Source organism: Camelus dromedarius, chromosome 7, assembly GCF_036321535.1.
Source record: "Camelus dromedarius isolate mCamDro1 chromosome 7, mCamDro1.pat, whole genome shotgun sequence".
Taxonomy (NCBI): domain Eukaryota; kingdom Metazoa; phylum Chordata; class Mammalia; order Artiodactyla; family Camelidae; genus Camelus; species Camelus dromedarius.
Genome location: NC_087442.1, coordinates 83,724,276 through 83,749,959, shown reverse-complemented (window position 1 = coordinate 83,749,959; position 25,684 = coordinate 83,724,276). Strand labels below are relative to the sequence as shown.

At 50.9% G+C, this 25,684-nt stretch overlaps 3 protein-coding genes, 1 long non-coding RNA gene and 1 other non-coding gene across 6 annotated transcripts in view; 2 read left to right on the top strand and 3 right to left on the bottom strand.

Annotated features, from left to right (window-relative positions):
• The window catches only part of OGDH (oxoglutarate dehydrogenase), a 349,301-nt gene that overhangs the window by 79,287 nt on the left and 244,330 nt on the right, over positions 1–25,684 (bottom strand). The gene's annotated exons all lie outside the window — the stretch shown is intronic.
• Positions 314–7,381, bottom strand: LOC116153938 (uncharacterized). Of its 2 annotated transcripts, none has more exons than XR_004137709.2 (3): positions 7,289–7,381; positions 3,236–3,312; positions 314–1,365 (listed from the first exon to the last, which is right to left on the bottom strand). It is a non-coding gene; the product is annotated as an uncharacterized LOC116153938 (long non-coding RNA). The 2 variants fall into 2 exon arrangements; XR_010381757.1 differs by lacking the exon at positions 7,289–7,381 and adding an exon at positions 5,738–6,183.
• Positions 7,548–10,192, top strand: TMED4 (transmembrane p24 trafficking protein 4). The gene is made up of 5 exons (XM_064487731.1): positions 7,548–7,760; positions 7,964–8,064; positions 8,214–8,339; positions 8,585–8,731; positions 9,165–10,192. Exons 1-5 carry the CDS (start codon positions 7,634–7,636, stop codon positions 9,312–9,314), a joined length of 651 nt encoding a protein of 216 aa, XP_064343801.1. The 5' UTR covers positions 7,548–7,633; the 3' UTR covers positions 9,315–10,192.
• On the top strand, positions 13,106–21,379 carry DDX56 (DEAD-box helicase 56). The gene is made up of 14 exons (XM_031454590.2): positions 13,106–13,232; positions 13,322–13,483; positions 14,071–14,231; positions 14,376–14,546; positions 14,668–14,758; positions 15,601–15,845; positions 16,146–16,265; positions 16,841–16,954; positions 17,052–17,146; positions 18,279–18,352; positions 18,484–18,573; positions 19,259–19,364; positions 20,658–20,731; positions 21,128–21,379. The coding sequence occupies exons 1-14, from the start codon at positions 13,173–13,175 to the stop codon at positions 21,200–21,202; spliced, it is 1,638 nt and encodes a 545-aa protein (XP_031310450.1). The 5' UTR covers positions 13,106–13,172; the 3' UTR covers positions 21,203–21,379.
• Positions 21,858–21,929, bottom strand: TRNAT-GGU (transfer RNA threonine (anticodon GGU)). The gene has a single exon. It is a non-coding gene; the product is annotated as a tRNA-Thr (tRNA).

The window sequence follows — 25,684 nt, the reverse complement described above, 5'->3', positions numbered from 1 at the left end:
ACAAATATTTATGCCAGTTTGGTTCTGGGTGCTGGGGATACAGAAATGAACACAATAGACAGGCAGGATCTGTACTGTCATGGTGCTGACATTTTAGGGTTTAGGCTAAAACAAAAAGATAGCAATTGATGATTTGAAATCCATAAAACAAGGTGCTATGATAAAGAATGGTGGTGGGGTTGAGGAGGGTATAGCTTAGTGCATGAGGTCCTGGGTTCACTCGCAGTACCTCCGTTAAAATAAACAAATAAGTAAACCCAATTACCTCCCTCCCACAAATTTTTTTTAAAAACCAGGTCAAGAATGGTGGTAGCACTGCTTTTGTTTTCAAAATGTTTTTTATTAAATAGATAACATATTCTCATGGTTCAGAAATCAAAGATATTGATAGATCTAGTTTGCCAAGTCTCTCTTGCACCCCTGTTAACATCTGCCTCATTATCTGCTAGTCTGCTGACCCCTTCCCTGCAAGGGGTAACTCTTTATTTGTTGAATCATGGAGCAATCACGTATTCCAGGGCGAGAACAGAGGTGGAGGGAATTCAGGGGCTTGGAGAGGGACCATTTACCAACTAGGACAGAAGTATTTTTGTATTTTAACCAGCACAACCAAACTGGTGTATATTGGCTGAATATTCATGCTACCTATAAGTAACCACTTATAGTCTTATATATTCTTCCAGCATTTTTCATGCAAATACAAATACCAAAGATAGCTTACTATATACTGTCTTCTGCATCTTGCTTTTTTTTTTTAACATAGCAGTATATCCCAGAAATCTTTCTATATCAGCTCATGAAGCGTGCCATCATTTTTTTTTTCCAGTTACATAATTGCATAGAATGGTTTTGGTGGGGATAGCTCATCTTTGTTCCATGTTGGTATTGGCTAGGGCAGTTCCTCTGGGACTGAAGGATCCAAAATGGCTTCATCCTGTTAACTCATGGCTCAGTCTGCTGGGCTGGACCTCGTATCAGCTGGGTTCCAAGAGAGTGAAAATGGAAGCCATCAGGCCTCTTAAGCCCCAGGCACCAGAGCCATACAGTTTTCTTCCACTGCGTTGAATTGGTCAGCGCAAGTCACAGGTCCAGAATGAGATGCCAGTGGAGGGGAAATGGATTCCACCCTGAGTGGGAAGAGCGGCATGTGGATACGGTGATGGGAGGGATTGCTGGCACTGGGTCCAGTCAGGGTTCACATGTCTTATTTGGTATTACGCATCTTTAGTTTCTTAAAATCTCCCATTTCACCCACTTTTTTTTTTCCTTTTCTTGACTTTAGTTTTTGAAAGCCAATTGTTCCACATTCTGGATTTGCCTTATTATTTCCTCACGATGGCTTCAAACTTCTGAATTTTCTGTAAACTGCAAGATGTACGAAAGACCTGATTTAAATTAAACCTTACAAAAATATTTTTTACCCATTGATTACCCTTATGTTTTACAATGATTATCTTTTGCCTGAACAGAATCCTTTAAAAATCTAAGTCAGATTAAGTCATTTCTCACTCAAAAATCCCCTAAGGGGTTCTCATTTATTTGCGGAAGTCCTTAAAATGGTCTAAAAGCCCTACCGAATCCTCCCACTCCCATCTATGACCTCATTTCCTCCTACTGTCCCCCTCCGTCTCTCCTCCTGCCACGCTGGCCTCTTCGCCCTTCCTCAACTCACCACACAGCAGCCTTGGGGCTCTCACTGTTTCCTCGGGTATGCCATGTGACCTGCCCTTTAAGGGCCTCTCTCACTTGATACCTTCTTGGTGAGCCTTCCTTGGCCACTCTATTGTACCCCATCCCACATCTGACCAAGGCACGCCCTATATTAGTTTCCTGCGGCTGCCAGAACCAATTACCACAAACGTGGTGGATGAAAGCAAGAGAAACGTATTATATCACAATTAGAGAGTGCAGAATTCTGAAATCAAGGTGTCGGCTGGGCTGTGTTCCCTCCAGAGGCTCCAAGAGAGATTTCATTGCTTGTCTCTTCCAGTTTCTGGTGGCTCCAGGCATTCCTTGGCTTGTGGCTACATTGCTCCAGTGCCTGCCTCTGTGATCATGGCCATCTCCTTTTCTCTGTGTGGCTATCCCTCTCTCTTTTTTTAAGTGTACAGTTGAGTGGCATAAAGTACATTACAGATCTCCAGAACTTTTCCATGGTACAGATCTGAAACTCTTTACCCATTGGGCAACTCCCCCTTTTTCCCCATCCCCAGCCCCTTGTAACCACCATTCTACTTTCTCTTTCTCTGAGTTTCACTACTCTAGATACTTGATATAAATGGAGTCATATAGTATGTGTCCTTTGTGACAGGCTTATTTCATTTAGCATAATGTCCTCATGGTTCAACTATGTTGTAGGATATTGCAGAATTTCCTTTTGAAGGCTGAGTAATATTCCATAGTACATGTCTATCACATTTTGTTTATCCTTTGTCTATTTATCCACTGATGGACATTTAGGTTGCTTCTACCTCTTGGCTATGGTGAATAATGCTATGAGTAAGAATGTGCAAATATCTTTTTAAGAGCCTACTTTCAGTTCTTTTAGAGATCTACCCAGAAGTGGGATTGCTAGAACGTACAGCAATTCTATTTTTAATTTTTTGAGGAAACTCCATGCTATTTTCCACAGTGATTGCACCATTTTACATTTCCACCAACAGTTCATAAAGATTCCACTTGTTATTTTCTTATCTTTTTTTTTTTTAATAGTAGCCATCCTAATGGGTATGAGGTATCCTTTGTGTCTCTTATCAATGACACCTGTCATTGGATTTAGGGCCCACATAGATAATTCAGGATTATCTCATCAAGATCCTTAAGTACATTTGCAAAGACCCTTTCTCCAGGTAAGGTCACATTCAAAGCTTCCAGAGACTCAAACATTGAGATGTCTTTTGGGGGGACCACCATTCAACCCACTATACTTTCTTTTTCTCCTTGATACTTATCTCCATCTGACTTGCTATAACTTTACTTATAATTTATCTTCTTTACTGACAGACAATGATCAAAATAAATCCACAAGGACAAGTATTTTTGTCTGTTTTTTTCACCATTGTGCTCCCAGGGTTTAGAACAGTGTCTGGCACAAATGGCTGCTCAGCAGATATTGGTTGAATGAATGAATGAAAGGGCAGCTGGCCTAGGTAAATGTTGGCAGAAATCCCCCCCACACGCTCCAGCTGCCTTAACCTTTGAGGGGAAAAGGTTTTGGACCTGGGGATTAGATTACCTGAGGCAAGCTCCTTCCTGTGGGGAATGCAATCTCTTTAAGATTACCCATTGATTAGGCCAACTTTCAGGGTTCTCCTTAAGAAAAACATAAATTAGAAAAAAAATTAGAAATACAAATACCATTTCTTGCTAAAGTGAATTAGGATTCCTCGGATAAATGACTGATTTTGTGTCTAGGCCAGGAAATGTACGAAAGGGAAAGCAAGGAAGCCCCTAAGGGCTACTGGGATTGTGTGAAAAAGGCATAGAGAGACAATGTTTTCTGAGACAACTTGAGCAAAAAAGGGTAATGATTTTAATGGATTAAAACACATTTTGTTTTCACTGTAAATCCTTCCTGGCTCTGGATTTAACTCTGAAGGGTATTCATTCCAAGGACAGAGAAACATGTTAAATGACACATGAAATAACAATCAACCAAATCCAAAATGTGGAAAAATCTTTTGGTCAAATGCTCCAGTTGCTTCAATAAGTAAATGGCACCATCATCATCATCGTCATTAACAACAAAAGGGGAAGGGGACAGGCTCACAGACACAGTAAACAGTCTTATGGTTACCAGGGGAAAGGGGGTGGGAAGGGATAAATTTGGCAGCTTGAGATTTGCAACTGTCAGCCACTATATATAAAAATAGATTAAAAAAAACAATTTCTTCTGTATAGCACAGGGAACTATATTCAATATCTTGTAATAACCTTTAATGAAAAAGAATATGAAAATGAATATATGTATATGCATGACTGGGACATTGTGCTGTACACCAGAAGTCGACACATTGTAACTGACTGTACTTCAGTTTAAAACAAAAAAATGGGAAAAGGGAAGGGGAATTGTTAATACAGTAGTCCCCCTTATCAATGGATTAATTTTCCCACAGTCAACTGCAGTCTGAAAAGATTAAATGGAAAATTCCAGATATAAACAATTCATAAGTTTTAAATTGCTCACCATCCTGAGTAGCGTGACAAAATCTTGCTCTGTTCTGCCTGGGATCTGAATCACCTTTGTCCGACGGATCCCACCCGTTAACTCATTTATTAGCCCTCTTGGTTATCAGATTGGCTGTCCCCGTATCACAGTGCTTTGTGTTCAAGTAACCTTTATTTTACTTAATAATGGCCCCCAAAGTGCAAGAGTAGAGATGCTGGCAATTCAGATACGCCAAGGAGAAGCCATGAAGTGCTTCCACTAAGTGAAAAGGTGAAAGGTCTTAATGAGATTAGACAAAAATCATACGCTGGAGTTACTAAGATCTACTTTAAGGACGAATCTTCTATCTGTGAAATTGCAAAGAAGTAAAAAGAAATTCATGCTGGTTTTGCTGTTGAACCTCGAAACTGCAAAAGTTATGGCCACACTGTGCTTAGTTAAAATGGAAAAGGCATTAAATTTGTACAAGATATTTTGAGGGACCATATTCACATAACTCTTATTACAGTGTATTGTTATAATTGTTCTATTTTATTATTGTTAATTTCTCACTGTGCTTAATTTAAAAGTTAAACTTTATTATATGTATGTATAGAAAAAACATAGTATATATATAGTTTGATACTATCTGAGGTTTCAGGCATTCATTGAGGGTCTTGGAATGTATCCTTTTGGAAAAGGGGGGGCTACTATATATCAAAAGAGGTTTAGGAGATATATCAGTGAATGCAGTAAGTAGACCTTGTTTTGACCTGATTAAACAGTTTAAAGTTTTTTTGAGATGGGGTAGAGGGGAATTGGACATATACTAAGTATTAATATTATTAAATAATTATTTTTCAGTGTGTTGGGTGTGATAATGGTATTTTTAACAGTCCTTATCTGTTAGAGACACATTGAATTATTTGTAGGTGAAATGATACGATGTCCAGGGTGTCTTTAACATACTTCAGGAAAAAAAAATGCAGAGTGATAAATGAAATTAAGGAAGGCAAAATACGGATTGTTGTTGAAGCTCGCTAATAAGTATATGAACATTCATTTTAACTATTCTACTTTTATGTGTGTTTGGAAATTCTCTTAATAAAAAATTAAAAACAAAGTTTCAACTTTTCTTTGTTCTAGTTCCATGCCCAGTAAGAAACTTTCTGGTTTGGTTTTCACCTTCTGTTCCAAAACAAGGGGTGCTGTAACTAGGAGATGTAAACATGTCTCATGGCCTTCCTCATACTTCTCCTCAATTTTCTTAGCCCAGATCTTCAGTCTCATGTTGCACCAGTTTGTTGAAAAAAAAGGAGGGAGGAGAAGGATGCAGAGAACCCTGGAGAAGGGAGGAACTGGCAACCGCAAAACAGTCACTTGAACATCAGACTGTCCCCCACTGGATTTGGATGAGATCACAAGCTATCCACATGACTGACTGTTGAACATGGCCAGATTGTGCCTTGTTGTTCATTCCATTCGAGAAAAGTTGAGCCAAACGCTAATATTTAAATATCAGATTTCACACCACAACCCAAGTTTCCAGCTTTTTAAAGAGAGATCTTAAAAGAGGCTTTTGGTCCTCACCACAGAATTGCTGCTGCTCAGGGAGGCTCGCCTTGCAAAACTTCTCTTTTTAATGCCACAAGGATGCCTTGGTTCAACCCCACTTCTTACAGGATAAATAGCAGCATACACAGCACTAAGCGTGCTAAGATAATACAGGATTTCTTTGTGTTTAGCAGAGCAAGAACTGGGCCCCCGCTTGCACTTGTCACGGGCCCGCTGGAGCCACGAGGGCAAGTTTCGTTCCGTTCCACATCTCTCTGCACTCTTGAGACCCAAATCACTGCAAGTTGAGAAGACCTGTAGCCCAAGCGACTGCACGTCCCAAATCTTCACCCAGGGGACAGTGAGCAGTCTGACAAGTTGAGAGAGAACAATGAGGGCTGGAGTATACACACCGAGGCGCCGCCAAGTCTCGCCCTTTTGGAGCGTAGTCTAGTGACAACTGGAGGGTGTCTCGCATGGTCCCTCCTCCCACACCTCTCACTTTGAAACCAGCTCTTTTGCCCCTTTCCTGTTTGCCCATTTCTGTTCCCCTCTAACCTCGAAAGAACCTAATTATAGGAATGCTATCACTAAGCAATTTAACATAACTCCTGACTTAACGCTCTCCTGAATGCACACCATGTCTAGCCTAACCTGTTCTTTTCCTTGATTAAAAAAAGAATGAAAAGTTAAGTAGTTACAGAATGACTAGCTTTCTACCCTCAGCAGCCTCTTAGCAATCCTGTAGGCAGATCATGTGGTCGAGATAACATCTGAAAAGAGTCAGCCAGTCTGCACGCAATGGAGAGTGATGCAGAATCCAGTCTCCTGCCTTGATGACTCACTGAGATTGTTGCCCACTACCCCCTTCTCTTTAAAACCTGCGGCTGAGGAGAATCTTGGGAGTTGGTCTCTGGACCTGAGCCCACCTTCTCTGCAGACTACTGGCTTTTCTGATTAAAGCGCTTTTCTGTTCTATTGACACTTGCCTCTCAATCACTGGGTTTTGAGCAACGCAGTGGAACCTGAGTTCAGTAACAACCTGGAGCCCAACCTCCAATACCTCTCCCCTATTAGCACACCCTGGGTGACTTCATCTGTGGATACTTTAGTGAGTACCCCTAGCAGGGGAGTGTCAGAAAACAACCAGTCCAACACCGTCATCAAATGCAACAAACCTGACAAACTCAAAATCAGAAACACCTAAGCCTGTTGGAACCCTCAATGGCTCATAATGTTTCCCAAAGACCGGCCTACCCCCTCATCCAGGAAAAGCCTCCTCCCTGGGGTCACAGCCCCCGCAGCCAGGGTGGGCAGCTCCTCCAGGCGGCGCCAGAGCGTCTGACGCTCCTGCATCCCAAAAGGGCTCTCACACCAGCACCTGCCCGGCCAGGGTCTCGGGAAGGGTCTGTCGGTGCCTGGACTTCGCCTTTCCCACCTTGCGTGGACCAATTCTTCCAGATCCGGAAGTCCAGGCACCACAGGCCCGCGAAACCCGCCGCTGCGGGACGCACGCCCTGTTGCGAGCTAGCACAACTTTCCGGGAAGGGCAAGAAGCAGGGACCGAACGTATCTGCGCATGCGTACCCTCCGCCCGGCGGTGCTGCGTTTACTGGGAGCAGGGCGCAGGCAAGCGCATGCGCGCTTGGAAGAAAGCGCTCGCGGGCTAGAGCTGGAGCCGACTGCACAGTCCAAGAGCTAGAAGGCACGCCAGGGCATCCCGCGCGTGCGCACTCTCAGCTCAGTCGTGCAGCCTCTCCTGGAAGGGCCCGGGGCGGGACGGGGCGGAGCAGCCGCTAGGAGGTGTCACCGCGCACGCGCATTCTGCTCCAAGCCCTGCTGCGTCGCCTGGGAGCGGGGCGCAGGTGCGCGCATGCGCATTGGGGCGGAGGGCGAGCGTTGGCAGGTGTTTGGGGTGGGCGTTGGCGGGTGATGGGGCTGCCAGCGCTGTTGCTGCTCGCGCTGTGCGCGGCGGGAGCCCGGGGGCTCTACTTTCACATCGGCGAGACCGAAAAGCGTTGCTTCATCGAGGAAATCCCGGACGAGACAATGGTCATCGGTCAGGCCGGGCGAGGGTGGACAGGGCCCAGCGTGTCCCCCAGACGCGGCCGGGCTCCCCGCTCTTGGCGGCTCCTTGAGGACGCCGGGCCCTGGCGGGGCGAGCAGTGACCCCTGCCCGACGCCTCAGGAGTCGCGGCGCCCCGCTGAGGGTGGGAGCCGGGCGGACTAGGCGGGTTATGACAGCTCTTGTCTGCTCTGCAGGGAACTACCGCACCCAGATGTGGGATAAGCAGAAGGAGGCCTTCCTGCCCTCGACCCCCGGCCTGGGCATGCACGTGGAGGTGAAGGACCCTGAAGGCAAGGTAGGACCACCGCTGGCTGCGCACAGGCCGTGGTATGGACTCGTTGCAGACTGCATTAGGCCACCCTTAACTAGAGCTCTCTGGAGTGTACAGAGTACTTGGAGAGGTCAGAGTAGAGGAGGGGTCTTTCACTGACTGGCGTGTTACAGGTGGTGCTGTCCCGGCAGTACGGCTCAGAGGGCCGCTTCACCTTCACTTCTCACACTCCTGGTGACCATCAGATCTGCCTGCACTCCAACTCTACCAAGATGGCTCTCTTTGCTGGCGGCAGACTGGTAAGAGAATTTTCTCTGGCTGTAGCTCAGAATGTCTCACTTGGTCCCAAAGTTTTGGTTTATTACCATCATCATTTGTAACACTTTGTGGCACAATCACAATTAAGGATTAGATTTTGCCCTTCTGTCCCACAGCCAGGGACAAAAGCCTGGAACAGACCATCGGAGGTCCCACCACTCAGACACCATAACCTCAGAGTGTTTCTAACCCTACCACTTTGGGGTCCAACCCTGTTTCCTTCTAGCGTGTGCACCTAAACATCCAGGTTGGGGGGCATGCCAACAACTACCCTGAGATTGCTGCCAAGGATAAACTGACAGAGCTGCAGCTCCGAGCCCGCCAGTTGCTTGATCAGGTGGAACAGATCCAGAAGGAGCAGGATTACCAGAGGGTAAGGGCACGGTGCTGTACTTGAACGTGGCAGTTGACTTTTGTACCCACTACACCTACTGGGAATTTCTACTTGGGGCCTTCCCTACCTGGAAGATCAGCTGTTCAAAGAATGGAGTGGAGGGTATCAGTCTAGACAGCCGTTTTTCAACTCCTTAGAATGAAGTGTGGAGAGGACAGTTCACTCTAGCGATAACCACTACCTACCTCTTACCTTGGGATCTTGTTTGAAATGGTAAGAGCATGATTTCTGTCCTAGCAGAGATGCTTGTGGAGGGGCAGCCTGTCACTTGGGGCACTTCCAGTGGAATCAGAGGCAGAATTTCAATAGGCGTTTGGTCCCACAGTTGAGTAGCTGCATGGAAGGAGGGGCCCCACAACGGCTGGGACTGTCTCTTTTGCACATTTAATCCTGGGTCCATTGTCTCATGCAGTATCGTGAAGAACGTTTCCGTCTGACCAGTGAGAGCACCAACCAGAGAGTCCTGTGGTGGTCCATCGCTCAGACCATCATCCTCATCCTCACTGGCATCTGGCAGATGCGTCACCTCAAGAGCTTCTTTGAGGCCAAGAAGTTGGTGTAGTGTCCTCTCCATTTGACCCTTCCCTGTCACCTCAGTTATTTGGTACTTTTCCCCACCCAATACCTTATCTACCTGGATTTTGAGGGGAAAAATAACAAAAGAATATAAGACACACTGGTTCCATGGTAACAAAGTATTCAGATCACCCACTTGTTAATACTGGTTCCCAAGGACACAGGACATTGGTCCAAGCTTTCAGAGATGTCTTGGGGTTTCTGTGGAGTCGAAACTGACCCAGGACTAAGTCTTGCTTCTTTCGCCTCCAGTGATTCCCCTCCATCCTCTTGGAAAATGAGCAAATGAAAAATATCTCCTACTCCTTGAACCTCTTCATCTGCTTATGAAGTAGGCAACGAAAATGCCCCAGCGAGAAGGTCCCGCCTCACTGCTCCCATCAGTCCTGGGTTCACTCAGTGGCTTTGTGAATGTAAATAAGGGCCAGAGGCCCCAGAGGATTGAAATGTTTTTCTATATATTAGAACTATTTTTTGATAAAATTATCTATTTTCCTTCCTAGTCCAAGTGTTCCTGCCTTTGTGTGACTAGCTGAAAACACCAGTGCAGTCCCTTCTGCATTCTGTTCATCCGTGCAGTTCTGGTAACTGTCATGGCAGCTCTCAGGGCCAGAAAGCAGATGTGACAGCTGCTCTCAAGGCCTAATCAGAGTGCCAGGCAGAGCGTTCTCTGGGACACCCGTGATTTCCATCACACAGGGCCTCAAGAGGAAGAGGTGGTGACGGAGCTAGTACAAGGCAGGGCACTCTTACCCTCCCCCTTCCCTTAACTTTTATTTAAGCTGTGGTAAATGTTTTCTTCACGGGAACCAGATTTGGTTCTTTATACAGGGTTTTTCCAGTGAAATAAAATGTGTTGTAGTAGCTGTGTGTGAAATGAAATAAGAGGCTGTGGGCAGAGCGGAGGCATAAAGGGAAATGGAGGAAAGGCTTTTGGCCTGGACTGCCTCCTCGGCTGAACCAGAGTGGCTTCAGCATGTGGGCTTGTGGTGCTAAGGCCTGGCCTGACAGGAGTCCCAGGGGGTGTGGGAATGGACGGGGTGGCTGCTCAGCTATTCACAGAGGTCAACCAAGTAGACCTGTCAGTAAGGAATCCTGTGGGGAGATTAAGCTCTCTGGAATCATAAATTTAACCACATCTTAGTACATTCCCCTCATACCCTTTTGCTGTAGAAAACTTAATACCATTAGTTGGCCATTCCTGACATTTCATGGCTTTATTTATCCAAAAATACATTCTTTATCTGATGTAGAAAATGAAATTCTTCCCTTCTCATTTTCTCTTTATGTTCTGTATTATTTCACATTATGTACCTATTTTAACTTACAAAAATACATGCAATTTAGTTTTATAGGCTGTCATTTAATATTTTTGTAAATTTAAAAAATTCTACATAACCCTCATTTCTCATTCTGGAAGGCCATGTTAACAGTCTAGGGAAGCGAAATGCTATAATTGACTCATTCAAAATTCTTTGGACATTTAAAGTTGTTCCTCAATTTTCTTCATGTTAGGATTAACACAGGGAAAAACAGATGGCCTTGGAACTAGTTAGCTCTGTGGCCCTCTCACCTGAGGCTCTTGTGGAGTATAAGACATGTCAGGAAGGAAACACATTTCTGTCCTGTGGCTGTTACTAGAAATCTGGCCAGCAAATCAGACCCTGGAGCCTGGGCTGTGGGAAGACAGGAAACTACAGATAAGTGCTGGTGTGGGCTTTAACAGTCTGTCCAGCCTGAATGCATCTCAATTATGCTGACAGGTCAGTGGGTATGTCCTGGATGTCTCCTCTTGGGAGTTTCTGATATGCAGGGGGAATGGAGTGAGGACAAATGTGAGAGTATATCATACCTTTACACTGATGGGGCAGTTAGAATCTTGACGACTTGAGGACAGACTGACAGGTGGTGGCTGTGGGGAGAAGGATTTCCATACTGGTGTGTGGTATTAACAGATACATTATGGCCTAGGAAAGTTTTTAAAAAACAGTTTGGCTACATCCAAGGAATTCTGGTGATTTCCCCACCCCCACCCTCATCATAATACCTGGATTCCACTCTGAAATTCTTGCTTTCTTAGGTTATATAATTTCCTTAACAACCTTCTACCTCCTTATACAAAAAAAGATGGGGAATAGGAGCCATTCTACTCATCCCATCCTCCCTGGCCCAATCCCCAGTTCTCAGTAGGACTGTCAGTCCCCAGCTCTGTCTTTTCATCCCAGCCCCACTTTACCTGTGGTGCTTGAACTGCTGTCTCTTCTCACCCCAACAACAGCGAGAGCCTACCCTCTGGCACTCACACCTGGGGCCAGGTCAGAGTGGATGCACAGGGTCATCTGGAAAACTCATCAACACAGATTCCTGGATAACACTCAGGTCTAGTCTGCTAAGTAGATTTATGTGTAGGGTGGTGTAGTAGGCTGAATAATAGCCTCCTAAAGATGTCCAATTAGATGTACTATTCCTGAAACCTGTGAGTATGTTACCCAACATAGCAAAGAGGAATTAAGGTTGTTATCTGACTTTAGGGAGATTATCCTGGGTGGGCCCAATGCCATAAAAGGATTCTTTAAGAACAGAAGAGGGAGGCAAAAGAAGTTGCAATGCTGTGATGTGAGGACTCAACCCTCCGTTAATGGCTTTGAAGATGGAGGGAGGAAAGGGGCCACAAGCCAAGCAGGGAAAGGCAAAAAACAAATTATTCCTCTAGAGCCGCCAGAAGGGAATGCAGCCCTGCCAATACTGCAATTTCAGCCTACTGAGGCCTCATCAGACGTCTGCCCTACAGAATGGTAGGATAATAAATTTATGTTAAGCCACTACATTTATGGTAATGTTATAGCAGCGCTGGAAACATACAGGTGGGGACCAAGAATCCTTATTTTTAACCAAGCTGTTCAGGCAACATGGGCAGCCAGGTTTGGCAACCCCAGACCAACCTACCATCTTCTTTCTCTTGCCACTCAGCCTTCCAAACTGCATCCTTATATAGTTCAATTGCTATAGCCTGTACTTTGTACTGCCTATGGTCCTGAACCTTAGCCCAGCCTCTCGGTCGCCTGTACCATATGCTGGTACACCTAGCGTCACTTGCTTTCTACTCTCAAAGCTGTACCCCCGTTCAGACTCTCAGGTTCCCACCACAGCCACAGGAAACAGCCCTGGGACTCATATGCTGCTACACTTTTCCTGAGCATCCTAGGTGGTAGAGAATTTAGTGCTTACATAGAAACCTGACAGAGATCCCCTAGATGCGTAAGGGTAGGAAAGGGCGCAGGACTCACCAGTGTATCCCATACGTGGTAAGTTACCACGCGCGGCATAAATGTTGGTAGTATACAGAAGAGCATTCTAAACATTGATTTATTTGCCAATGCAAGTATAACTAGTGCAGGCATCATTACTAGGGCGAGGCTGTTAAAATGAAGCGCTAGGCGAAGATAAAGCCACAAGCATGTGGCTGGGTGGACAAACTTGCAGGTTGTCTGGCCCGTGTGGCTGGGCAGAGGCGGGCACGAAGGGGACCTCACCCACCTCCAGGCAGCCCCGCCCCTGCCGCAGATAACCCTAACCCACCACGACGTTTGGAAGTAGAAGGCGGTCGAGGACACGAGGGCTCCCAGCCAATCCCGGTCCCTGGCCCGTCGCCTCTCGTCCGAGAGCCCGAGCCGCGAAGACAGCCGCTGCCGCCGAGCCCAGCAGGAACACCGGAACCCTAGCCTCCGACTCTTCCGGGAGGTGAGGCCTCGTTTGAAGCTGATTGGTTGCCGATTTGACCCGCCCACGCGACGTCGTGCGTTCTTCCTGTTGCGCGTGCGCGCTATCACTACAGAGCCGCAGCATGGAGGATCCAGAAACGCTAGGCTTCGAACACATGGGTCTAGACCCCCGACTCCTGCAGGTATCCGGGAGGACTGAGAAGCCGGGCGGACGTGGAGGCGGGTAGCGACAGGGCAGCGTGTCGCCTGAGCCATCCCTTGTCTCTCCTAGGCCGTCACCGACCTGGGCTGGTCGCGACCCACGCTGATCCAGGAAAAGGCCATCCCGCTGGCCCTGGAGGGGAAGGACCTTCTGGCTCGAGCCCGCACAGGTTCGGGGAAGACCGCCGCTTATGCCATTCCGATGCTGCAGCTGCTGCTCCACAGGAAGGCGGTGAGTCCGGGGAGAGGCCTCAAGGGCAGAGAAGGGATATGAAGGCGTCTGAGTTCCGTTGTGCCCTCTTGGAAAGCTGTGCCCTCCACTCCCATCCACCCAAGTCTTTCCCAAGAACCAAATTTTCTTTTGACCTCTTACCCGTGAAGGTTGATCTGAGAGAACCTGGTGCTGTTGTGGTAACCGCTGTGGGCTGGGATTCAGGTTACCTGGGTACTAGTCCAGGCCCTGCTCCCACCATTCTTTGTGTAATCTTGAGTAAATCGCTTTCCCTTCTTCCTACTATAAAAAGTTGGTCCATCCTTCCCTCCTACTCATAGAGTTATTGTGAAATCCAGTGTTCTAACTAGTACATTTTAAGCAACTTTATAACCATAAAATAAGTTATCCTTTTTGAAGTCAATGCCAGGGGAAAGAGTCCTCTGATCTACTTTCTGAGGTGGGTAGAAGTGAGGGGTTGATCAGAACACAACTAGACTGTTGTGTTGAAGTCACAACAGTTGGGTCAAATTGCCTGGAAGAGGTAGAGAAAAGCGTCACAAGGACACCACCTGACTGACTGAAGTCTTTAACTTGTGTTCTTGCAGACAGGCCCCGCGGTAGAGCAGGCTGTAAGGGGCCTCGTCCTTGTGCCCACCAAGGAGCTGGCACGGCAGGCCCAGTCCATGATTCAGCAGCTGGCTGCCTACTGTGCTCGAGACATCCGGGTGGCCAATGTCTCAGCCGCTGAAGACTCGGCCTCTCAGAGGTGCGTGAAAGCAACAGATTGTAGGGCAATGAATCTGCACTGAGATGAGGGATTGGATTTTTGTGCAGCAAGAGAGAGGGCTAATCTGGGCTGTGGTCCCAGCTGCTACCCTCTCCCCAGTACTGAGGTGTTGCCCACCTACAGGGCTGTGCTGATGGAGAAGCCCGATGTAGTGGTGGGGACCCCATCTCGCATATTAAACCACTTGCAGCAAGACAACTTGAAACTGCGAGACTCCTTGGAGCTGCTGGTGGTGGATGAGGCTGATCTTCTTTTCTCCTTTGGCTTTGAGGAGGAACTCAAGAGTCTTCTCTGGTAAGGAAAGGTGTGTGGGGCTTGTGAATAGACACTGGGGCCTGGAGCGAGGTGGCCAGTTCAGCCGCCACAGTTAGAGGCTTTTGGAACCGAAGTTTGATGGGGCTCTGTTTCATTTTAGTCACTTGCCCCGGATTTACCAGGCTTTTCTGATGTCGGCTACTTTTAACGAGGATGTACAAGCACTCAAGGAGCTGGTACTGCACAACCCGGTAAGAACCCCGTGGAAACATCTGGAGACATTGATGTCACACTTAAAGCACTTGATCCTCCATTTATTTATTTATTTATTTATTTATTTATTTATTTATTTATTTATTTATTTATTTATATTGAGTTATAGTCAGTTTACAATGTGTCAATTTCTGGTGTATAGCACAGTTTTTCAGTCATACGTGAATATATGTATATTCGTTTTCATATTCTTTTTCAGCGTGAGCTATTACAAGATCTTGAATATATTTCCCTGTGCTATACAGTATAAACCTGTTTACCTATGATCCTCCATTTTTTAGAGGAACCCTTTGTTATTTTGGGTGGGAAATTGTTATTGATATAGCATCCCTGGTTCTGTAGGCTCTGTAAGCTGGTGATTGTTAACCAACCCCCAACACCCGTACCCACCCCTGACCTAAAATCACTGTGAAGTTTCAGATGTCCCCTGGCAGGGGCAGGGGGATTCAAACCATCCATTGCCTAAGGGCCTGAGCCCAGACCCCCAAGGGGCAGCAAGGCTGCTTTGAGCAGTAGGGCCAAAGTTCTCACCTTATGTGAACTTTGCTCTGCAGAAAGCTGGTGGTTGTGGGGGTTCTCTCCTCACTACAGTCTTGTATACTGTGTTTCTCTTTGTCCTGTGCCCCAAATGCTTTGTGTGTAGATTTATGTCCTCTATATACTACAACAGTTTGCATGCTTTGAATCCTTAAATTACACAGTTGGAGGGGACGCAGGGTGCCCTACACTCACACGTTTGCGCTGTGGTTGGCGAGCCGGCGGCTTGCAGCAGCATTTCTGTCTTCTTTTCTTTCCTGACCGCAGGCCTGTCCTCCCTTAGGTTACCCTCAAGTTACAGGAGTCCCAGCTGCCGGGGCCAGACCAGTTGCAGCAGTTTCAGGTGGTCTGTGAGACGGAGGAAGATAAATTTCTGCTGCTGTATGCCCTGCTCAAGCTGTCGCTGATTCGGGGAAAGTCTCTGCTCTTTGTCAACACTCTAGAGCGGAGTTACCGGCTGCGCCTGTTCCTGGAGCAATTCAGCATCCCGTCCTGTGTGCTTAACGGGGAACTTCCGCTGCGCTCCAGGTGTGCCGTCTCCGAAGTCTTGGTTGGAGATGGGGAGTGAAAAGGGGAGACACAGTTGCTGTTCCTGTTTCTTAAGCACTTAGTGGGGGCCAGGCTCGGGGCGTGACCGATGCTCACTGACTTTGTGTCTCACAAGTCTGTGGGACCTCCTGTTATTCCATCTTCATCCGAGGAGGCTGAGGCACAGAGATTAAGCGGGGGAAGAGTCAGAAAGAATGATGGTTATGACTAAGCAGGGGATGAGAGTGCGGCCTCCAGCTTGCTCTCGGGGCTCACCTTCCCTCCACTCTTGGCGCACAGGTGCCACATCATCTCACAGTTCAACCAAGGCTTCTACGACTGTGTCATAGCAACAGATGCTGAAGTCCTGGGGCCAACGGCCAAGGGCAAGCATCGAGGCAAAGGACCCAAGGGGGACAGGTGAGTCCATGTTTCTCTCCTCCCAGCCTTCCTCAAGGACACCTGTTTTTCAGCCTTTCAGAAGACTGTGAAACTAGAGTGTGGGGGCAGGGGGCCAGGTGCTCCAGGCCTGGCTGCTGGCCTAGCCCACGGAGCTGTTGGCTGCCTGGGTCCGGAGAAGGGGGGTGAAGGGCACACATGCACGTGCTCCACGGGCAGCCTGAAGGGCAAGACTGCTTGGTTTGTTGGGGCAATGGCCCAGCCTGCGCTGGCTGTGTAACTGTGACTTGCAAGGAGGATATTTCTTAGGGGGAAAGGGGAGGCCCCAGTCTCTGTCTGCCTGATGGCTTGGCTGTCCAGGAGTGGTTCTTGGATTACCCTGTGGGCAGTGACTTCTGCTGTAGCCCTAGAGGTGAGGCCAAGGCAAAGTTTGGCCACCTCCACTGCACAAGCTCCTGGAACAGTTCTGACGTTAAAGAGTCTTACACATGTGAGGGTCCTGTGGTTCCGTACAAGGCTTTGTTTAGAGATCTTGCTGATTGCATCGGCTTGGGGGAGAGGAGGGGTCTGTCTGACGTTGGGGTGCTTTCCCGCAGGGCCTCTGATCCGGAGGCAGGTGTGGCCCGGGGCATAGACTTTCACCACGTGTGTGCTGTGCTCAACTTTGATCTCCCCCCGACCCCCGAAGCCTACATACATCGAGCAGGAAGGTAGGAGAGCTGGGGCGTGGCGGGCTGGGCACCAGGACCGCGGCCACGTGGCAGGACACACTGCCAGAGACACAGGCTGGGCCTTCTCCCCTTGCAGGACGGCGCGTGCCAACAACCCAGGCATAGTCTTGACCTTCGTGCTGCCCACAGAACAGTCCCACCTGGGCAAGATCGAGGAGCTTCTCAGTGGAGGTAAGAGCCCAGCTCTCCTTGGCCTGTGCCAGGGCCAGGCTTCTCCCATGACAGTGTAGCCCTGGTGGTGGTGGTAGCACCTGGGATGCTGACACTGGTGATGATGACGGCAGCGGCCACCCGCACACTCGGCCCCACTGTGTGCCACATCCCTGTACCTACCCTTGTCCTGCCCTGGTGGCAGGCGCTGTTCCCCTTCACAGACGAGCCAGCTGAGGTCGAGACCCATCAGGTAGTTGGTGCACAGCATCCTGGGGGGCAATGCCAAAGGTCAAAGTGGTGGGGGCGCCCAAATCCACCCGTGCCTGGGTGCCTGGTAAAGTCATGTTTACCGATTGTCTCATGTGGCAGAAGGGCCGGGGGAGGGGAAGGGGGCTTGGGAGGTCAGGGAGGGACTGGTGGTGTCTCAGAGACAACCATGGGAGAGGGAGCTGCTGGCGAGGGTGGGAGTGGTGGCTCTGCACTGGCGCCTGCAGGAGGTTATGCGGTAGTGAGGCAGCTAGGCTGTGAGAAGAAGATGGTGGAGGGGGTGGGAAGGGCTGTGCCACTGTCCAGGAGGTTATGGGCGGAGGGCCCAGACAGGGCTTCTTGAGTGGGGGGCTCGCTCCTGCATGCCATATGGGCCAGGAAAGGTCATGGGCCCTGAACAGCCGCCAACCCCTGGACTCGTGTAGAAGGTCGCCTGGGCTCACTTCTCTGTGAAACAGGTGATGCCCACCCCTCTGCAGGCTCCCCTGCCACCTCCAGTTTTCATTTGATTTGAACATCAGATGACCCAGTACGCTGCCATGACTGCTGTGTGACTGCAAGGGGCTGGTGCTCCTTACTGCCTGGCGGCTGTCAATGGGTACCTCGTGGCCAGAGTGGCCTTGGAGGAGGAGAGTGGGCAGATGGGCAGGTCCTGGGGCTGAGGGATGTGACAGGTACCCAGGAAGTGGGGACACTAGGCCATCCTGACCACAGCAGAGTGGATCGCCTGTCATGAGCTATCCATGAGACCCAGGGAAGGGAAGGGGGCTGAGTCCCCAAATGCCTCACCCCAGGGGTGTAGGAGGCTCTGAACAGAAGGCCTCCTGTAGACCCCGTCCTGAGGCTTCAGCCTGGAGGACCCTTACTGTTGTTTTCTCCACAGAGAATGGGGCCCCCACCCTGCTTCCCTACCAGTTCCGCATGGAGGAGATCGAGGGCTTCCGCTACCGCTGCAGGGTGAGTGGGACCCCCTGGGGACAGGAGTGCTCGGGGCTCCTCTAGGACCCAGGATCGCACCCTTGCTGCTGAGCACCCAGGCACGGGCGGATTCAGGTGGCCCCACTTTGACCTTTGGCCTCTGCCCCCAGGATGCCATGCGCTCTGTGACTAAACAAGCCATCCGAGAGGCGAGACTGAAGGAGATCAAGGAGGAGCTTCTGCACTCGGAGAAGCTTAAGGTGAGGGGACTGCGGGGAGAAAGGGGTGAAGCTTTCGATCATCACCCCTCCTGGAGGCTGGCTGAACTCTGAGTGTGAGAGGCAGTGAACTGAGTGGCCAGCTGCGCCTTCAGCAGGTCAGTGGGGAGGAAGCAGGCCAAGAACAAGAAAAGGAAGCCAGCTGTTCCTCTGGGAGGTGAATCAGACTGGCCTCCGGGGTGGGCAGTGGCCGTGTCCATCGGAGTGACAATTTCTGGAGTTTATTCTCCTGGCACAGTTGTGAACGTGCATGATCCCACGTGTGTCCACGTTTGTCACAGCGTTGTCCATGATTCCAGAGGTGGAAAACCCCTGAGAGTCCCCCACAGGGACGAGCTAAACCATGCCGGGTGCATCTGTGCGGTGCACATCACACGGGAAAGGAGGAGGTGGCTGTTGGTGTGGCAGTGCGGAGCGGCCTGTGGGATGTCGCCCAGTGAGAAGGGCAAGGCGTGCTGCTGTGTGAGCGGAACTGGGCCGCGCGCCTTCGTAGTGCACAGAGTACTCGAGGGGAAATGAGACCGTAGCTGCCTCTGGGAGCGGGGCCCAGTGACCACAGACAAAGGCGGTGGGAAACCTCAGCCCTCGAAATTCTAAAGCGCAAAAACTCCCCCGCGAAACTACAGAAGAAAGACTGAGCCCGCAGTGCCCGCTTCTCTCCCGTCAGACATACTTTGAAGACAACCCCAGAGACCTCCAGCTGCTGCGGCACGATCTGCCCTTGCACCCCGCCGTGGTGAAGCCTCACCTGGGCCACGTCCCCGACTACCTGGGTGAGCAGGGCCGCGGGGGCCTCGGGGGGCGGGGGAGGGGGACAATTCCGGGCTGCCAAGCGCCGGGCTGGCACGGGACCACGGAGACCGGGCAGCGAGCCCATACACAGACGCAAAGGCAGCCACGCTCACTTGCTTAGCCTTGTCTGCTCAGTCCCCCTGGGTAGACAGGTGCAGCTGGGTGGGGGCATTAGAGTCTAGAACGGTTGGCAGGGGATAGAGAACACACCTGCCTGAGCCCCCTGGGACCAGGGGCCATCTGTGTTGCAGTTGTGAGGTCAGGATTGGTCCCCAAGAGTGGTTTCTACGGTGCAGGCGAGGCCAAAGCCCAACTGATATATTCAGGAGACTGGCTCCCTTTACACCTGGGTAACCACGTCTTTGGTAACGGGCACACGTGGCCTTAGTGCTGCCAGTGCTTACAGTGGATTAAGGGAGAAGAGTGGTGAGTGCGGGCCCCCTTCCCCAGCACCTGCCCTGGACTGCCAGGAACCTGGCAAGTGTGGCAGGAGAGGCCAGGCTCCCCCAGGACAGTGAGCTGGAGAGGATGCCAGCCGGGGTCCTGGTCTGAGAAGCGAGGAGGGAGATGGGGAGGAGAGGGGCAGGAAACTCCATCTTTGTCACATAGGAGCAAAGTCATTGTCAAGAGTGTGTGGCCAGGCACCTTTCCCTTTGGAAAGGTAATCCTTTGACGCAAAAAAAAAAAAAGAGTGTGTGTCTGGGAGGCTTAAAGGGGTCAGGGTGACGTGGGAGGGCGCGGTGGTGTGGTGCTCCAAGGCGTGTTGGGACCTGTGTGGCCTGGCCAGCTTGGATCTGGCACTGTGCTGTGGGCAGGTGGGAGTGAGAGCAGAGGCTGGGGATCGTGGAGGAGGTTACAGACAGTGACAGGGGGGCCCGACAGGTGAAGGAAGGATATGGGGGAGGGGCCACATAGGAAGAAATTACTTCTACAGTTTTTTCAGCATTCTATTTCTTGCATCTTATTTTTCCTACTCTTGTTACATACTTACTGCAAGAAATGCAAATGCTGTAGAGGAGCGTTTGAGACAGTGCAAGTCCCCACTGTCCCACCCCTGGGGACAGCTGTTCTCCGGGCCCTGTGCACCGATGATGTCCTTAGGCATTTTAAAGATGGGACTGGAGTGCCAGGCACTGGGTCAGGATGGGAGAGAGCAGGCTGGGAGCCAGCTAGAGGTGCAGCTGGTGGGCTCTGGGTGACACGCAGGCTGAGGAGACCGGGTGGGACCAGCTGCACGGGGTGGCAGTGGCTGCTGAGCCGAACATTTCTTTCAGTTCCTCCTGCTCTTCGTGGCCTCGTCCACCCTCACAAGAAGCGGAAGAAACCCTCCTCTGCTAAGAAGGCCAAGGTATGTCCCCTGGGGCCTTGGCGACAGTTGCAGGGCTCCCCTCCCACCTTGTTCCATTGTCATCTTGCCCTCGGGAGGGAGGAGACAGGTCCCCAGGAACCGGCCCCAAACTCCTGGCTGCCGATCAAAGTTGTTGGGGGCTGGGACTCTCCCTTGGCCACCCACAGGTGGCTTCAGGAGCCAAGGAGGACCTGTGGTTCTGTCCCTACCACCCTGCTCGTCTCCAAGCTGCAGGAGGAGGAAGGTGGGCCTCTGTGGTGCCCGAAACAGCTCCTGTCCTTGGCTCACGGCCTCTAGGGCTTGCCCAGTGGCAAAACCATCCACTTCCCTGAGTCTGTCTCAGTTTGTACAGATGGACATCCATCCCCTAGCTAACCTACGACTTTGCCCCCGCAGAAGGCGAAGACCCAGAATCCACTGCGCAGCTTCAGGCACAGAGAGAAGCGCCAGCCCACAGCAGCACCCTCCTGAGGTTGTCCAGGCAGCCTCAGCAGTCTTCCCGGGCCTCTCCCCGGGCTGAGCACGGAGTATGGAGCAGGCTTCCCAGCCTGGAGGGCTGGATTCCGGCCTGGACGGACTGGATTCCAGGGCGGGCAGGTCTGTGGTGCTTTGCCCTTAACAATGGAATAAAGGTTCTTGCTACCTTGGTTTGTACCTTCTGCCTGTAGGAAGGGACCGTCCCTGCAAACCTTGGGGATCAGAAGCCGCTTTCAGGAGGCAGTACCTGGCTCTCTGCCTGCCGTGTGTGCTGCCTCCTTGGCCAGAAGAGGTCAGCCGTGCGGTGCTGCAACCTTACAGCCTTTGGGCCTGGGAGACACCTGCCCCCGTCAGGTCTCTGGCCTGGCTGCTCCCGTGGCCTTCCTGTCTGGGATCAGGCTGACAGCCTCCCTTCCCTGGAGCTTGAAGATGACTTTTCTCCTGCAGGGAAGTTGGGCCTTCCTGACTGCACGTCATTCTCCAAATAGCATGTTGTGGATTCAGCTTCCTCTCCCTCGGGCATCCGGGGACAGCTGTCTCAGGCTTCTTTCAGCACATCTGTGTGTGTTTGATTAAAAAAAAATTTTTTTAAAGAATAAACTTTTTTGGGGGGGGGTAGTTAGGTTTGTTTATTTATTACTATTTGTAATGAAGGTACTGGGGATTGATCCCAGCACCTCGTACGTACCAGGCATATACTCTACCACTGAGCTATACCTTCCCCCCCCCAAAAATTGTTTACACTTGTATGTATTTTTAAATGCATGTACCATGACGCACATATGCCCTGTTCTTTGCTCTCTGCTCAGCTGCAAGGCTCTGACAGGAGAGGGTCCCAGCCCGTAGGCTGGGCCTCTCAGTTTGTGCTGTCTGGAGGAAGGGTGGCTCCGATGACTCAGTGTCCTTGATTGCGCCCACTTAACACAGTATCACCATCACCCACTTATCAGGCCAACAAAGGCCAGGCTGGTGAGAGTACCTTGGATGGGGGTGTGGGGAAGTCTAGGAGAAAGTCAGGAAGTCGGAAGTACTTTTTTTTTTCTTTTTCTTTGAGCGTTTCTTTCAGAAAGGAAGCCAGGCTGTGATATCAGCACAAGCTGGTCTGCGCAGTGGGAGGAGCCTGGCCCTCTGCACACTGTTAGGTGTGGTAGGACTTGGAGCTGGTGGGACCTCAGGTTTGGGGTCTCCACATTTTCCTGCTCCTGTTCCGAGGATTTCCAGGGAGCCAGGGTGTGTGTGATGGGGGTTGCCGTTTGGGTGGAATTACCAGTAACTGTAAACCAGCAGCCAGGGCAGTGCGACCAGGATCCCTGTGGTCTGTCCCGGCCTGGGTGCATTAAGGACAGGCACTTAATGGAGCTGAACGAAGATGGCAGCTCAGCATCCACTGGGTGCCAGAACCGCACCAAGAGCATCGTGGGTGTCACTGTGTTGTGGAAGGGGCCGGGCTTGGGAAGGTCCTGGCATCTCGGCTGGGCTGCTAGGCATCAGTCCCTGCTGGACCTTCCCACTTGTTTTGTGAGGCAGGCAAGGAGCTGAGGCCTGGGTCTCGAGGAGGCTGTCTGCTCTCCTTGCAAGGTTGTTCCAGCCTTGCGCCGTGACTTCTAGTCCCTCTGACCTGCCACCCCGCTAGGTATCCTGGCCAGTGAGCTTACATCCAGGATCAACCCAGGAGAGTGGGCGCCTCGGGTTTCCCCAGTGATGTTCCTTCTCAAAGGGGACTCTGCTCTGGGCTGTATCCCCACCTGGGGAGAGCAGGGGGCTGGGCATAGGCCTGGTGGCCACATGCTAAGTACAGGCTGTGTGCTGATACCTATGCTGAGTGTTCTATGGGCATAAGGCAATTCCCAATTCCTAGGTGGGGGGCCCAAGGCTCAGAGAACTTACTGGCATTGAGGTCACAGGGCCGAGGAAGGCTGGGCAGGACTTGGAAAAGTCAGCACAGGCCTCCTTGGGTGTCTCAGGCTGGCCTGGCTGTTCACCCCTGCGGAGGAGTAGCTGGCACCTCTCTCCAGTGTGGGAGCAGGTGCCGTCGTAGGCGCTTGGGAACTGGGGTGTGCCTACATAACCCTGGCTAAGCTGGGATGGCCCTGGCACTTGGTGGGTTCTGAATTGGACAGGTTAGGAGAGAGAGTGATGTGTCCTCACGCCCTGGATCTGCAGGGGGAAGGTGTACAGGGGAGGGGCCCAGATGTCTCATTCAATCTCCAAAACATCCCTGGGTGGAGGCACTGCTGTCCATTTACATATGGGGTGACAGGCCCTCAGAGGGTGGACTCGTCTATCTGAAACCCAAACCTCTGCCCTTGACAAGCATGTCCAAAATAGAACTGGCCCTGGGACACAGGTGTGCCCGTAATAGGTGATCTGGGCCTGGAAGATAAGAGGTGGGGTTAGCCTGCTGTAAACTCAGCTTCACTGAGCAACAGATAGATAAGCTTGGCCCGTTTCCAGTGGTTTCCAGGGTGCTGACACACAGGACATAATGGCAAAGGGGTCAGCCGAGTGCAGTGACCATCTCCAGCCCTGGCTGCCACAATCACTCCCACACAGAGGCCTGAATGGGTGCCGTCGTGTTCCCACCTGTATGCTAGGGTCTGGGGGAGATGGACAGAGCATAGCACTTGGATGCAAGGAGCTTTAGAAGGTTGAAGAGTCAAGCTTTCAGTGCACCCGGCCTCCCCCAAGCTGCAAACTCCACGAAGCATCCGTCTACTTCCTAACACTTGTTGGGACCTGCCAGGTGTAGGCGCTGGGCTGGGGGCTGGAGGGAGTGGGGCAGTGCCCTCCAACTAGCACAGAGATGGCTAGTTAGTCATCCCTCGGGCTCATCCAGGGTGCCAGGAGGGTTACCTGGGGCCTCACCCAGCTGGAGGAGTCAGGGGAATCTGGCCGCCCTGAGCAAGTGAGACTGGAAGGGTGGGCGGGAACAGCAGTCCTGAGAGGGAACAGCATGGGCAAACACTCTGGCTAAGAGGGAACGTGGCACATCTGAGCATGAGGAGAAAACCGAAGTGGCCGTCACCAAAATAGGCAAAGGCTGAAAAATCAAGTTGATTTATTTTGAAAAAAATAATAGAGTCAAATGTTAAAAATTGGAAAGATACAAAAAGGTGCCAGTGGTTTTTAAGCAGGGGAGCACCCTGATTAGATAGCTCTGTAGCCATGGCGATAACGCACGGGAGAACAGCCTCTCCCGGGAAACCTCTGGACCCAGAGCATGAACCAGTTCAAGTGCATTTCCCATTGCAGCTAATTCTGTCCCCCATCTGCTGAGGATCAGTGACTCAGGGTTTGGGGAATTAGTTGTTCTCAGGACTTTGGTCTCCAGAGGCAGTGACTCCAGGAGGCAATGTCGATCAAGTCGAATCCACGGGGGGGTGGTGCCCCCGCCAAATGCCACCCTCTTTTCCCCAGAAAGAAGCATTAAGGTGTCCTGCCCCGCAGCAGGGCTGCGAGCTGCTTCTCTTGACGGCTGTTTTTACGTGGGAAGGGAAGAGGTGGACCTTCTGGGCCGGGGAAAGTGCCTCTGCCCAGCCCCTCATCGAGTGCCAGGTGCCTTGCTGGGCAGACCTGCCTCTGTCCACTCTCTCCTCTCAGTTTCAGAGCTCCAGCATCTGTCTGCCCACGAGTCCATCTGCAAGGCTTCTGAGCAGCAGCGAGATCGATGTGGCACAGCTGTGCTGCAGAACACGGGTACATCAGGGGGCTTCAAACCAGCTGCCTCTGTGACGCCTGAGATGTGCTCGCCCAGCCTCAAGGGAGGCACTTCGCTTTTCTTGGCCTCCTCTGGGTCTCATCTGTAAGTGAGGGTAAAGTACCCTCTCCCAGTGTCCCTGTGGGAGGCACACGCCGGGGAGGCCAGGCAGCCTGGGAGCCTCACCAGATCCAGCTCTATGCCAACTCCTCGCCTCCATCTTGCAGGGCGGCTCTGCACACAGTGCCCCTCAAACGTTAACGCACACCCAGATCTCAGAGACTTCTTAGAACTCAGGTCTCATCCAGCAGGCTGGGCCAGGGCCTGAGAGTCTGCATTTCCAACAACCTCTCTCTTGAGGGAGTCCGATGCCGCTGGACCCCAGACCGGCCCTTGAGAGGCGAGCTTTCATGTCCACATGCCCATCCCATTTTACAGACTGGAAAACTGACGCTGAGAGACAGTAACAAACCAGCCTAGTGCTACCCAGGCTAAATGGCTGAGTAGGAGTGTGCTCATATCAGTGATCAGTTCCTGCTCTGGAACCCAAGGTCCAGCCCTGTCCCACCCCTTCCATGAGTCTGATCTACCTCTGTGAGGGGCAGTGATGAAGTGTGTAACTTTCTAGCCTAAGTATGTCCCCTGCAATATTTGTGATATACCCAAAAATTATTAGTTGTCTATCTGAAATTCAAATCTAGCGGGCGTCTTCCTCCTTATTTGCTGAATTTGGCAACCCTAGAGTGTGGAACCTTTCTTGCCTGGTCATGGCCTCCTCC